This window comes from Eulemur rufifrons, chromosome 12 (genome assembly GCF_041146395.1).
Source record: "Eulemur rufifrons isolate Redbay chromosome 12, OSU_ERuf_1, whole genome shotgun sequence".
NCBI classification, from domain to species: domain Eukaryota; kingdom Metazoa; phylum Chordata; class Mammalia; order Primates; family Lemuridae; genus Eulemur; species Eulemur rufifrons.
This window is the reverse complement of record NC_090994.1, coordinates 7000772-7014212: the sequence shown is the minus strand read 5'-3', so window position 1 is coordinate 7014212 and position 13441 is coordinate 7000772. Positions and strand designations below refer to the sequence as shown.

The 13441-nt window shown below is 45.4% G+C and overlaps 1 protein-coding gene across 1 annotated transcript; it reads left to right on the top strand.

Annotated features, from left to right (window-relative positions):
* The first annotated feature begins 322 nt into the window (after nucleotides 1–322).
* On the top strand, nucleotides 323–5058 carry NEFM (neurofilament medium chain). The gene is made up of 3 exons (XM_069485127.1): nucleotides 323–1402; nucleotides 2128–2252; nucleotides 3576–5058. Exons 1-3 carry the CDS (start codon nucleotides 323–325, stop codon nucleotides 5056–5058), a joined length of 2688 nt encoding a protein of 895 aa, XP_069341228.1.
* Nucleotides 5059–13441: the final 8383 nt, after the last annotated feature.

The window sequence follows — 13441 nt, the reverse complement described above, 5'->3', positions numbered from 1 at the left end:
GGAAAGTGAGAAATGGAAAGAAGGCGACTGAGGGGCGACAAGTGGTCTGGGCCGGAAAGTGGCCCTGGTGGGTGGAGAGGCTGGGACCCAGGCAGTAAAGTCCAGGGTCCGATGCGGCGTGGCCCACGTGGAGCGGGCGCTGAATCACCGCTAAGTCGTCATCCCCTCCCCTCCTCCCCGACCCGGTACCCGCAGTCCCCGCCTCCTCGGCCGCCGCCTCCACGGGGCGGGGCCCTGGCCCGGGACCAGCGCCGCGGCTATAAATGGGCTGCGGCGGGGCCAGCAGAACGCTGTGACAGCCACACGCCCCAAGGCCTCCAAGATGAGCTACACGTTGGACTCGTTGGGCAACCCGTCCGCCTACCGGCGGGTCACCGAAACCCGCTCGAGCTTCAGCCGCCTGAGCGGCTCCCCGTCCAGCGGCTTCCGCTCGCAGTCGTGGTCCCGCGGCTCGCCCAGCACCGTGTCCTCCTCCTACAAGCGCAGCATGCTCGCCCCGCGCCTCGCCTACAGCTCGGCCATGCTCAGCTCCGCCGAGAGCAGCCTCGACTTCAGCCAGTCCTCGTCCCTGCTCAACGGCGCCTCCGGGCCGGGCGGGGACTACAAGCTGTCCCGCTCCAACGAGAAGGAGCAGCTGCAGGGGCTGAATGACCGCTTCGCCGGCTACATCGAGAAGGTGCACTACCTGGAGCAGCAGAACAAGGAGATCGAGGCGGAGATCCAGGCGCTGCGGCAGAAGCAGGCCTCGCACGCCCAGCTGGGCGACGCGTACGACCAGGAGATCCGCGAGCTGCGCGCCACGCTCGAGCTGGTGAACCACGAGAAGGCTCAGGTACAGCTGGACTCGGACCACCTGGAGGAAGACATCCACCGGCTGAAGGAGCGCTTCGAGGAGGAGGCACGGCTGCGAGATGACACCGAGGCGGCCATCCGCGCGCTGCGCAAAGACATCGAGGAGGCGTCGATGGTCAAGGTGGAGCTGGACAAGAAGGTGCAGTCGCTGCAGGATGAGGTGGCCTTCCTGCGGAGCAATCACGAAGAGGAGGTGGCCGACCTGCTGGCCCAGATCCAGGCGTCGCACATCACGGTGGAGCGCAAAGACTACCTGAAGACAGACATCTCGACGGCGCTGAAGGAGATCCGCTCCCAGCTCGAGTGCCACTCCGACCAGAACATGCACCAGGCCGAAGAGTGGTTTAAATGCCGCTACGCCAAGCTCACCGAGGCGGCCGAGCAGAACAAGGAGGCCATCCGCTCCGCCAAGGAAGAGATCGCCGAGTACCGGCGCCAGCTGCAGTCCAAGAGCATCGAGCTAGAGTCAGTGCGCGGCACCAAGGAGTCCCTGGAGCGGCAGCTCAGCGACATCGAGGAGCGCCACAACCACGACCTCAGCAGCTACCAGGTAGGAACCGCGGCTGCGCGGCCAGCCTGCGCCAGCGCCAGCGCCGCGCGCGCCCGACACTCGGGCGCGAGCCCAGGCGCCCTCTCAGCCGCGCTCCCTGGTGGCCGCTCGCCAGTGCGCGCGCGCCGCAGATCTAGCAGTTGTGGAAGGGTCCTCGCCCCTCTTCTCCTCCTCCACGCTCCTCCCCCGCCCACCTGCCCCAGAGGCCTAAGAGTTCTAACCTTTTTCAAAAAAGGGCTTCTTTTCCTCGCCAGTTCCAGTTTTGCACGCTTGCACGTTTAAAGTCGGAGGTATGCATTCGGTAGTTAATAAAGCAACTTTAAGATAGCTTATGTAGAAACGCACGTATTCTCTACTTTTCCGGCAGTGATGGAACACCTCCCAAAACTGCCTTCAGCCCAAAGGGCTCAGATGGGAATGACCCGATCAGCCACGGAGTTTCTCCACGCATGTGTGTTCCCTGTTGAGATGTGTTCTCGGTCCACGGGTGTCAGCGCATGATGTGCCCGGGAAATGTCTTATTGCCTTATTGATTTTGTTTAAGAATTCCTTAGATGTAAATTAAAAGAAAGGGCGAGGGAATGGGGCTGACGGTGATGTCTGCGAGGTTTGCCCAGCTGGAAGGGGGCTGGGGAGGGGGGGAGGGGGAGCGGTTGCAAGCGGTCTGTAAAGGAAGTTGCTGTTTGGAAAGACGAGTTTGCGGAGACGCCCTGTGTCTGTTGCAGGACACCATCCAGCAGCTGGAAAATGAGCTTCGGGGCACAAAGTGGGAAATGGCTCGTCATTTGCGGGAATACCAGGATCTCCTCAACGTCAAGATGGCCCTGGATATCGAGATCGCTGCGTACAGGTAGGGCGCTCGCTGCGTACGTGGCCGGAATGCTAACCGCACTGCGGTGGCTGTTCACGCAGAGCCTTCCCCGCTGAAGCTGAAGCGGGCAGGGTGCGGGCGTCAAGTCAGCGCCTGGTTTTCCTGCTGACTTAAAGTATTCTAAAGAATTGCAAATGGAGTTTTGCCACTTTTTATACAGCTTTAAAAGAGTGAATACTAGTAAAAATAAAAGGCTTTGGATCACAAGGGGTGGGGGCAAGGGGCGGCCATTAATTTTAATGCATAGGCTTAAACTTTTTATTGAAAAATGTTTTTGAATGTTTGAAGCACAAATGGAGTTTTAGTTTGTAATATTTGATCTGGTGGTTTCAGCTTTGCAAATTTATAATGTCAAGGACAAACACCAGGACATTCTACTTCTCTGTTATAGCTTACTATTGCCATCATCTGGCTGAGGATAGATACAGATTGACATATTAGAATACAGATATATTTATTTTTACATATGTAGATAATTTAGGTATATTATAGTTTATTATATAGTTGTATAGATTGTATGTCTAGATATATGTCATGTATATTTCTCTTCATATATTATAGATCTATAGATATGTATATATAGATATATATAAATCTAGATATATAGATGTATACATGTATGATCTCTTTCTAGATAGAGAAATAGATTATAAATTTACCAACTGATGTGCCCTTGCTGTTGACTAAGTTCAAAGGACAAAATCCTTGGTTAAACAGTTTTTCTACTACCAATATAGACACTTTATGATTAAAATTACAGACCAATTTATAACTTGATACACTCATATTAGCACCGAGCCTAAGTTCTGAAATATGCTTAACAGTTTTGTGAATTTTTTTGAACATCATATTTGCTAAGAAAGAAATTAATGCATATCCTGAAAGTCCAAATGCTCAAAAAGGTCACTAAGTTGTTTGGTTTTGAGGTTTGGGTTTTCTTTCTGTGTTTGTTTATCTTGTGTTGTTTTGTTTTTTGGCCGCTAGGGAACTTCTCAGTGTTGCACCAAATAGATCTCTGCGGCAGGGCTGAGACTTAGTGGCTGGGTGTGGTTAGTGGACCATTGGGCGTAGTTAGTTACTGCAGGGGGCAACTGTATGGCAGTCCAGGGGAATCTATCTGTCACCGAATATGACACAATATGCCAGTGAAATGACAGCTGGTATTACACTGGAATGATGGAATCTTTCACTTATGTAGTTCTATTTATCCAAAGGTGGTTACTGCATTATCCATAATGTAACGAAATTCAGAAGGCCCCATGAGATTTTAATTATGACTTCTCTTTGATTCTCTCCTTTTAGAAAACTTCTGGAGGGGGAAGAGACCAGGTTTAGTACATTTGCAGGAAGCATCACTGGGCCGCTGTATACGCACCGCCAGCCCTCAGTCACAATATCCAGTAAGATTCAGAAAACCAAGGTCGAGGCTCCCAAGCTAAAGGTCCAACACAAATTTGTGGAGGAGATCATAGAGGAAACGAAGGTGGAGGATGAGAAGTCGGAAATGGAAGATGCCCTGACCGCCATTGCGGAGGAATTGGCCGTGTCCGTGAAAGAAGAGGAGAAGGAGGAAGAGGCAGGAGAAAAGGAAGAGGAAGAAGAAGCTGAAGAAGAAGCTGTAGCTGCCAAGAAATCGCCAGTGAAAGCCGCTGCACCTGAAATTAAAGGAGAGGAGGAAGCGGAAAAGGAGGAAGAAGAAGGCCAAGAGGAAGAAGAAGAGGAGGAAGATGAGGGGGCTAAGTCAGACCAAGCTGAGGAGGGAGGCTCGGAGAAGGAAGGCTCCAGTGAGAAAGAGGAAGGTGAGCAGGAAGAAGAAGGAGAAACTGAGGCTGAAGGCGAAGGAGAGGAAGCTGAAGCCAAGGAGGAAAAGAAGATTGAGGAAAAGCGTGAGGAAGTGGTGACCAAGGAGGAGCTGGTGGCAGAAGCCAAGGTGGGAAAGCCGGAAAAGGCCAAGTCCCCTGTGCCAAAATCACCAGTTGAAGAGGCGAAGCCCAAACCCGAAGCTGAGGTGGGCAAAGCTGAACAGAAAGAGGCAGAAGAGAAAGAAGCAGCCAAGGAATCGCCCAAGGAATCGCCCAAGGGATCTCCCAAGGAATCACCCAAGGAATCTCCCAAGGAATCGCCCAAGGCATCTCCCAAAGAATCTCCCAAGGAATCTCCCAAGGAATCTCCCAAGGAATCACCCAAGGAATCACCCAAGGAAGAGAAGGTGGAGAAAAAGGAAGAGAAACCAAAGGATGTGCCCACCAAGAAGAAAGCTGAGTCCCCGGTGAAGGAGGCCGTGGAGGAGGTGGTCACTGTCACCAAATCAATAAAGGTACACGTGGAGAAAGAAGTCAAGGAAGAGGAGAAGAAGGGGAAGGAGAAAGCAGAGGAGGGAGGGAGTGAGGAGGAAGGGGGTGACCAAGGTTTGAAGGAATCCAAGAAGGAAGACATAGCTGTCAATGGGGAGGTAGAAGGAAAAGAGGAGGAAGAGCAGGAAACCAAGGAAAAAGGCAGTGGTAGAGAAGAGGAAAAAGGGGTCGTCACCAATGGGTTAGACCTGAGCCCGGCAGATGAAAAGAAAGGGGGTGACAGAAGCGAGGAGAAAGTGGTGGTGACCAAAACGGTAGAAAAAATCAGTGAGGGGGGAGATGGTGCTACCAAATACATCACTAAATCTGTCACCGTCACTCAAAAGGTTGAAGAGCATGAAGAAACCTTTGAGGAGAAATTAGTGTCTACTAAAAAGGTAGAAAAAGTCACTTCACACGCCATAGTAAAGGAGGTCACCCAGGGTGACTAAGATTTTGAGTCCATTGCAAAAAGTTAAGCCATATGACAAATTTCAAAATGCATGTGATTGGCAGCTTCAAAACAGAACGGGTTCTCCCATGGGGGCTCCAGACATTGTATTTTACTTTGTGCAATAGGAGGGGACTGCATGCAAGCTCAGGGTGCTCCCTCTTCAGTCTTTGGGGGATTCAAATGCATGACATTGTAAGTACCTGGGGAATTTGCCAATTTCCTAAGCTGTTGGAAGAGGGGCACTTGGGGGGATGTCTTGAGATGTATTATGCAAAGTACCAACTGAGCCAAAAATAATAAATGAAACACAGAACTCTCTTAGCCTTAAGAAAGCTATATATGAATAATTATGTTTACCTCACTGGTGCATTTAAAGTGGAGTTTTGTTCATGGGAGAACCTCTGTTGACATGCACAGTTTGCAACCTTATGTTGATTGATGTTAAACGTCACAGCAGTACTTGCTCAATAAAGGTCATATTGGAAACATAGTCAATTGCTTGGTGTATGTCATTTCAAAGTGAAATCTCCTCCACTACTGGAAATTTTTTTGTTTTGGGGGTTTGTTTGTTTTTTGGGTTTTTTTGTTTTCTTGTTGTTTTGCTTTTTTGTTTTTTGAGACAGAGTCTCATTCTATTGCCCAGACTGGAGTACAGTGGCCTCATCACAGCTCACTGCAACCTTGAACTCCTGGGTTGAAGTGATCCTCCTGCCTCAGCCTCCTGAATAGCTGGGACTACAGGTGCGCACCACCATGCCTGCCTAATATTTTTTATTTTTTGTAGAGAGGTCTCGCTATTGCTCAGGCTGATCTCGAATTCCTGGGCTCAAGCAATCTTCTCACCTGGCCTCCCAAAGTGCTAAGATTACAGGTGTGCACCACCGCACCGGGCCTCACTACTGGAAGCTTTTTTTCCCTAGAATAGATTTGGGGGAATTTTAAGTCACCTTCACTTCTTTTTTTTTTCTTTTATTCCTGCTCCTCCATGAGTTGGAACACCTTCACTTCTTATCACAAACTCCCCCTGAGAGTGATTACTTAGAAAACTTAATTGCTGAAGATATGTTTGGGTTTCAAAAATCTTTACTTAGCTCACGCTTCATCCCCAAATTTTAAAAACATAATTTGAAATAAAAATGAAAACATCAGACAAAAAAGGAAATTTGGTGGGCTAGAGGTCTTCAATGTTTCGATTCCAAGATCCCAAACCAGAACCAATGGGACCTCCAGGTGAGAGAGCCAATAACAGAGTCATAACTTGGGCCTTGGAGTTGGGACAGGGACAAAGGAACTCATGACATTTGCAGCAATGTGTACAGAAGAGACATGGCTGAAATCACCGACACTCCCATGACAGGAAATACCCAGTCTCAGATGTGAGACCAGTAATCCAATTCACAAACACACACGTACACACTTATCCCCATCACTGATTCTCGTTGGCTGATGGAGATTTGTACTTTTAATACTTTACTAATTGGAGAAAATAATGTCAAAAATAAATAAAATACCCTACTTGGGAAAAGAAAAGTGAGATTATCTGACATAGGCAATAAGTGTTTTTTTTTTTTTTTTTTTTTGAGACAGAGTCTCACTCTGTTGCCCAGGCTAGAGTGAGTGCCGTGGCGTCAGCCTAGCTCACAGCAACCTCAAACGCCTGAGCTCAAGCGATCCTCCTGTCTCAGCCTCCCAAGTAGCTGGGACTACAGGCATGTGCCACCATGCCCGCCTAATTTTTTCTATATATATTTTTAGCTGTCCATATAATTTCTTTCTATTTTTAGTAGAGGTGGGGTCTCACTCTTGCTCAGGCTGGTCTCAAACTCCTGAGCTCAAACGATCCGCCCACCTCGGCCTCCCAGAGTGCTAGGATTACAGGCGTGAGCCACCGCGCCCGGCCGGCAATAAGTGTTTTTAAATAAAAAGGCCTGATCTTGACCAAGGAAGTAATAATACTATCCCTTCTTCAAAATGTATTTGCTTTAGACCTTGAAGACTATTAGTATAATAATTAGCATTTATATTTTCCAAATCCATTTTTTCTTTTTTTTTTTGAGACGAAGTCTCGTTTTGTTGCCCGGGCTAGAGTGAGTGCTGTGGCATCAGCCTAGCTCACAGCAACCTCAAACTCCTGGGCTTAAGCGATCCTACCGCCTCAGCCTCCCGAGTGACGGGACTACAGGCATGCGCCACCATGCCCGGCTAATTTTTTCTATATATATTTTAGTTGGCCAGATAATTTCTTTCTATTTTTAGTAGAGACGGGGTCTCGCTCTTGCTCAGGCTGGTCTCGAACTCCTGACCTTGAGCGATCCACCCGCCTCGGCCTCCCAGAGTGCTAGGATTACAGGCGTGAGCCACCGCGCCCGGCCTCAAATCCATTTTTTTAATCAATACAATCAGCCCAATAATATAATCCTTTACTCATTTTGATGATTTTTCAAGATACTCCAATTTTAATGCCTAAACATATTAAGGAAGTTCATCGTTCTGTTGTTTTGTTTTTTGTTTCTTTTTAGTTTCAAAATATTAAGGGGGTAAAAATGTTTTTGTTACACAGATAGCTTTTATAATGCTTACATCAGGGCCATAAGTGTGCCCATTACCCAAATAGTGTTCATTGTACCTATTAGGTAGGTTTTTACCCTTCCCCTCCCCGACCAGAAGCTCATTGTTTTTTTTTTTTTTTTTTTTTTTTTTTGTTGAGACAGAGTCTCACTTTGTTGCCCAGGCTAGAGTGAGTGCCGTGGCGTCAGCTTAGCTCACAGCAACCTCAGACTCCTCGGCTTAAGCGATCCTACTGCCTCAGCCTCCCGAGTAGCTGGGACTACAGGCATGCGCCACTATGCCCGGCTAATTTTTTCTATATAGATTTTTAGTTGTCCATATAATGTCTTTCCATTTTTAGTAGAGACGGGGTCTCGCTCAGGCTGGTCTCGAACTCCTGACCTTGAGCAATCCACCCGCCTCGGCCTCCCAGAGTGCTAGGATTACAGGCGTGAGCCACCGCGCCCGGCCCAGAAGCTCATTGTTAATGGCAAGTAGCCATTTGCCAATCCTCACAATTTCTGCTATATCTGCATATCATCTGTACAATTATTTACATTTTTTTCTTTAAACCAACTCATATTTTATGTTAAGACACTAATTTTTCTGAAGCAATAATATCCATGACATTATTAGTGAAACAGGATTATTTAAATATAACCAGCAAAAAAACTGACTCTAGCAATATAGAATTAAAAAATAAAAAAGAGTGTACTGGAAGGATATAGGGTGCCTCTTGATACAGAAAGATCAGTAGAGGAAGCCGGTGTTGAGAAGGACAAGCTGGGACAACCCCCGGGACAGAGGTCACAGGAATTATCATGCAGTCACCACGGGGCTGATTGAACACAAAACTTTGTATCACTTCATTGGAATTTCAGGTACAGAGCATCCTATATTTCCCTCACACCTTGGGCAGCATCTTGATTGACAGTCCCACCGAAACTGACTCCAACGATGGAGCAGCAACTCTCCAGAGAAAAATCTGGACGCTGTCATCAGAAGTTTGAATAGAGGCTGGACTTATGTGATATGATCTAATGATCTATATGAATTTTTAAAGTGCCTGCTAAATATATAGCCATTACTATAAAAATACCCATTTGCACCTAAAATCATCTCACCAGCTCTGTTCCCTGGGGCCTAGAAGTCTTTTTTTTTTTTTTTGGTAGCATATACTGCTTGACAGTGACAGCAACCCTTCAGCCCTAACTTTGTTTTCAACCATCTTATTTTCTTTCCTAAGAAGGTAAGAATTTTACTAATACTTCCACATATTCCATAAGACAGAATCACTATTTTGCCCTCTTCAAAAATAATAGAAAAACATACCTTTGATAAGCCATGCAAACATTTCTAAATAAATCAAAGTACCTGATTGATTCATTAATGCAGCAGATGTTGATTGAGGACCAGGGCCTGGAGATACAATAGAAATCTTCTCTTAGAAAATTACTTACTCCCTTGTCAATGCCAACCATCATTATTTAAAGAGAAAGCAATTTGAAATTCATGTTTCCCAATATGTTCAGTGACAGGGAGAGACTACATTTAAACTAAGCACAAACCTCCAAGTGTTTAAGAAATTCGAATACCTTTTCTCTGACTGCAATCAGTTTCTGGATACAATGACATTAAGTCACTGAACCATAAAAATTTCAACTTTGCCAGTAGATTGCCTTAGAGATACTATTTCATTTTAAATATTCCAAGCAGGGCCAAAGATAATTCGTTCCCAATTTTCAAACATAAAGAAACAGAATTTTTTAAAAGAGAAACTTGCTCTGGGTCACACAGTCTGGGATTTAACTCAGACAGTACAGCTCCAGGGCATATATTCTTAACCGCTATTCTATACAACCCTCAAATCCATCCAAGTGGCCATCTCAGTTTACAAGGATATTCAGCTATGGTCCTTTCTTTCTTTTCAGATTGACAGAAAGGAAACAGAACCATGCCACAAATCCTTTATTTAATATGCTTACATTTCTCTTTATATTTTATCACTTCTCTATGGCACTGTGTTTGTATCATAAGAATAAATACTCAAATACAAAATAAGTGATGATTCTTTCAGTCACAACAGCTTGCAGCATACAAAAATGTGGCAAAATAGTTTTCTCATAGTAACTTTCATATTCAATAGAAAAAGAAAGTGTTATTTCTAGTGCATTTCCTTCTATTGCCAATCAGTGCAGAGACAGTATTAAAACATTAGGATATTCATTTCCACAACAAATAGGTTGGTTGTTCCAGTTTGGAACAAGTTATTTTTTCCTGGTGGTTTATATAATTTACCCAGAGGGAAACAGGAGCTATTTTTAAGTGAATTATTTTATTAGATCTACATAAAATTCATGTATTTTTAGGGCACCTCTACCTTTAGAGCTGGGCAAAAGCATTAGATTAGGGTTCAAATCCCAATTTATAGATAGCAAAATTGTGTCTTGGGTCCATTATATTACCCCTCTGAGCTTCTAATTATTTGTAAAATAGGGCTTCTCCGGTGATTAAATGAGATGATATCTATGAAAGTACTTAGTACTATAACAGGCACATAGTAGCTGATCTAAACCATTTGTTAGGCCAGGTGTGGTGTCTCACACCTGTAATCCCAGAATTTTGGGAGGCTGAGGCAGGAAGATCAATTGAGGTCAGGAGTTCAAGACCAGCCTGAGCAACAGCAAGACCGTGTCTCTACCAAAAAAAAGAAAAATTAGCCAAGCCTGGTGGTGTGCACCTGTGGTCCCAGCTACTTGGAAGGCTGAGGCAAGCGGATCACTTGAGCCCAGAAGTCTGAGGTTGCAGTGAGCTATGACGATGTCACTGCACTCTAGCTGGGGAGACAGAGTGAGACCCTGTCTCAAAAAAAAAAAAAAAAAAAAAATACCATTTTTTGAACATACTGACTTTTAAACTGGATCAAAGCTTTAGATACAGAATTTATTTAATTTAAACATAAATTAATTGGTACATTGTATATAATTTCAATACAGATTGCAATTATGGTAAGTTTACACAATAAGTATACAATATAAATATAAATGTACTCATATATTTCTTCACCAATGTACACACATATTCGTTACCTATATAGAGAATTTGGGTAAAAAAAATCATTGCATTTTTCACTGCAGCAAACTATATAGGCTGCTTAGACACCCAAGAATCCATCTACATAATCATGAGGCATCAAAGTTTCTTGATGCAAATTATTTAAAACAATATTGGGGCCGGGCGCGGTGGCTCACGCCTGTAATCCTAGCGCTCTGGGAGGCCGAGGTGGGCGGATCGTTTGAGCTCAGGAGTTCGAGACCAGCCTGAGCAAGAGCGAGACCCCATCTCTACTAAAAAATAGAAAGAAATTATATGGACAGCTAAATACATATATAGAAAAAATTAGCCGGGCATGGTGGTGCATGCCTGTAGTCCCAGCTACTCGGGAGGCTGAGACAGCAGGATCCCTTGAGCTCAGGAGTTTGAGGTTGCTGTGAGCAAGGCTGACGCCACGGCACTCACTCTAGCCTGGGCAACAAAGTGAGACTCTGTCTCAAAAAAAAAAAAAAAAAAAAAAAACAACAATATTGGGAGTAAGAGAAACAGTTTGGTGCTAGGCCTCTGAAGATAGCACTAAATTCCCAAATCCATATTGATTGAACTCACTACCATACTACAGTGCTGTCAGAGTTCTCTTTGACTTCTTATGGGAGGTATTTTGAAAAGTTATCACATCGTATCTCCAATAAGTTATTATTAATAGTTCTAGGTAATACTCCTTAAATCACTTCTATAATGCTAGTTAAAATTCTTGTCTTAGAAGAGAACAGAGTAGGAAAACAAAATTAACAGTTGACTAGATCAGAAGCTTTTTTTTTTTAAGTTTATGAGGAAGGCAATCTCTCTAAAGACCTAAGTAGGGAATTACACCACTCACACAGGGCCTCATGACTATGTCCTGCTTTGTGTGTAGGTGGGTGGAGTGGGAGTGGATGAGAGGAGAACAGAGAATCAGGGGTCCAAGAACTTGTGTGACAGTAACACTGGGGACTTAGGGCTTCGACCTATGAATTTGGTGGGGTAGAAGGAGGCACGCAATTCAGTTCACTGCAGGGGACCATTGGGACATCCCAAAAATTAGCAGTGGAAAGAAACTATTATTGCCTCTGAGGGTGAAGCATGCTGGAGTGGGTGTTGTCACCAGAGCCCAGAACTCAGGGCCATCCAGAGGGAGACAGGTGGCAGCTTGGTGAGAACTGAGATTGTGGAGGGAGGAGGTGTGTCCAACGGAGGCCACACTCAAGAACTCAAGAAGGGAAGCAAGTGCAGCTCCTGCCAGACATGTTGCCCTGAAATAGACTCAGGAAGGGGAGTGGGAAGATAGTGATGGCAGGAATTCTCTGATTCTCCTCTACCCCCTTTTCCACTCTTTGTCCAGCACCTCCCATGGCCCACAGTACCGGGAAGCTAGTCAGCAAGGGAGCCTGGGATATGTAGTTCCTGTGATAAGGAGCAGAGCAGGGTCAGGCTGAGAATGGAGCTGAGAACAAGTTGGCACACTCGCCCTGTGATCTTGGGCAACTCGCTCTACCTTTCCACACATCAATATTCTCATCTGAAAAATGGGGCCAATCAAACATATTTTGAGCATTATGGAATATAATTCTTGTGAAGCTCTTAAAACAGTGTAGATTCTCTAACATATGTAAGAGCTCAAAAAATGCTGCTTATTATTAATCAGGGGAACTTTAGCCAGTTTTAGGATCAATAAGCCAGGAAAATCCAAATGTTGGTTTGAACCAAGCTGCCTATAAAGTGAAACTTCTAGGAAGGTTAAAACAATTTCTGAGTGTCCGTCCCAGCTTCCTCTCTGCTCTCTACTTCTTTCCTTCCTACCTACTTCCATTTGAGGGTCCTCTTCTCTTCTCCAAGAGTCCCTTCTTATCCAAAAGTTCCAAGACTGTGTACGTGTGTCTCGAAATATGATAATCAAGATTGTTAATCAATAGATCCATAATTCATGGGTTGTTAATCCATTCAGATATTTTCTCCACTTCTGGCCTTAGACCCAGGGAATGCCATAGGCACTCTGCATAATTAATCTTCTTTATGGAATGGCTCACCTTGCTCAGGAATGAGGGTCTTAGCGGATGTCCTTTGATGATGAAGGACAAATAATGAACAATAGGAGCCACTCAGCTTGTGCCACCTCAGCATAAATTGCTCTGTCAAGGGAAAGATCACATCATTCTGCCAAGGTCACATCCTTCCCTGCAAGCAAAACACAATGCAGCAAGAATGGATCTCAACTACTCTGCACCTCATCTCACTCTCTGGAAGAATTGCACATTCCAGACCAAAAGAGGTCCAAGGCAGTGTGTCACCAGCAAAGCAGGGGGGCAGGCCAGGGCTATTCCCAGCATAAATCAAGGTGAGGGCATCTGACCAGCTTGTGGAACAAGAACAAGGTTAAGAATTAGATGCAAATGCAGTGAGTAATCAGGATGCAGCTGGTTGACCAGGACCAGGAAGCCCAGAGTTAACAGATTCAAAATCCAGTTTTTACTCACTCAGAAGTTCACAATGCTCAATAAGGAATCATTTCAGGATAAATGTGCCAGGTAAACCAGACTCTTGTCAGAACCAATAGTACTTCCTTCTTCCAGGCCTCTCTCATTTAGAGTTGGACACGAGCACATCACGTGTGGTTAGCCAAGAAGCAAGTGAGGCTCGCTGAGGGTTTGTGCCCCAAAAAGACAGAAGGCCAGAAGATACTCTGGGAAAGAGCCACACCAGGGACAGCTGGACATGGGAGTCTCTACGGCAATAGTAACATC

What these genes read in the sequence shown, in the direction of transcription:
- NEFM (XM_069485127.1), top strand. Translation starts at nt 323, where the DNA reads ATGAGCTACACGTTGGACTCGTTGGGCAACCCGTCCGCCTACCGGCGG. An exon ending in ACGACCTCAGCAGCTACCAG is followed by an intron (nt 1,403 to 2,127) that starts GTAGGAACCGCG and finishes TGTCTGTTGCAG; the next exon opens with GACACCATCCAGCAGCTGGA. An exon ending in ATCGAGATCGCTGCGTACAG is followed by an intron (nt 2,253 to 3,575) that starts GTAGGGCGCTCG and finishes CTCTCCTTTTAG; the next exon opens with AAAACTTCTGGAGGGGGAAG.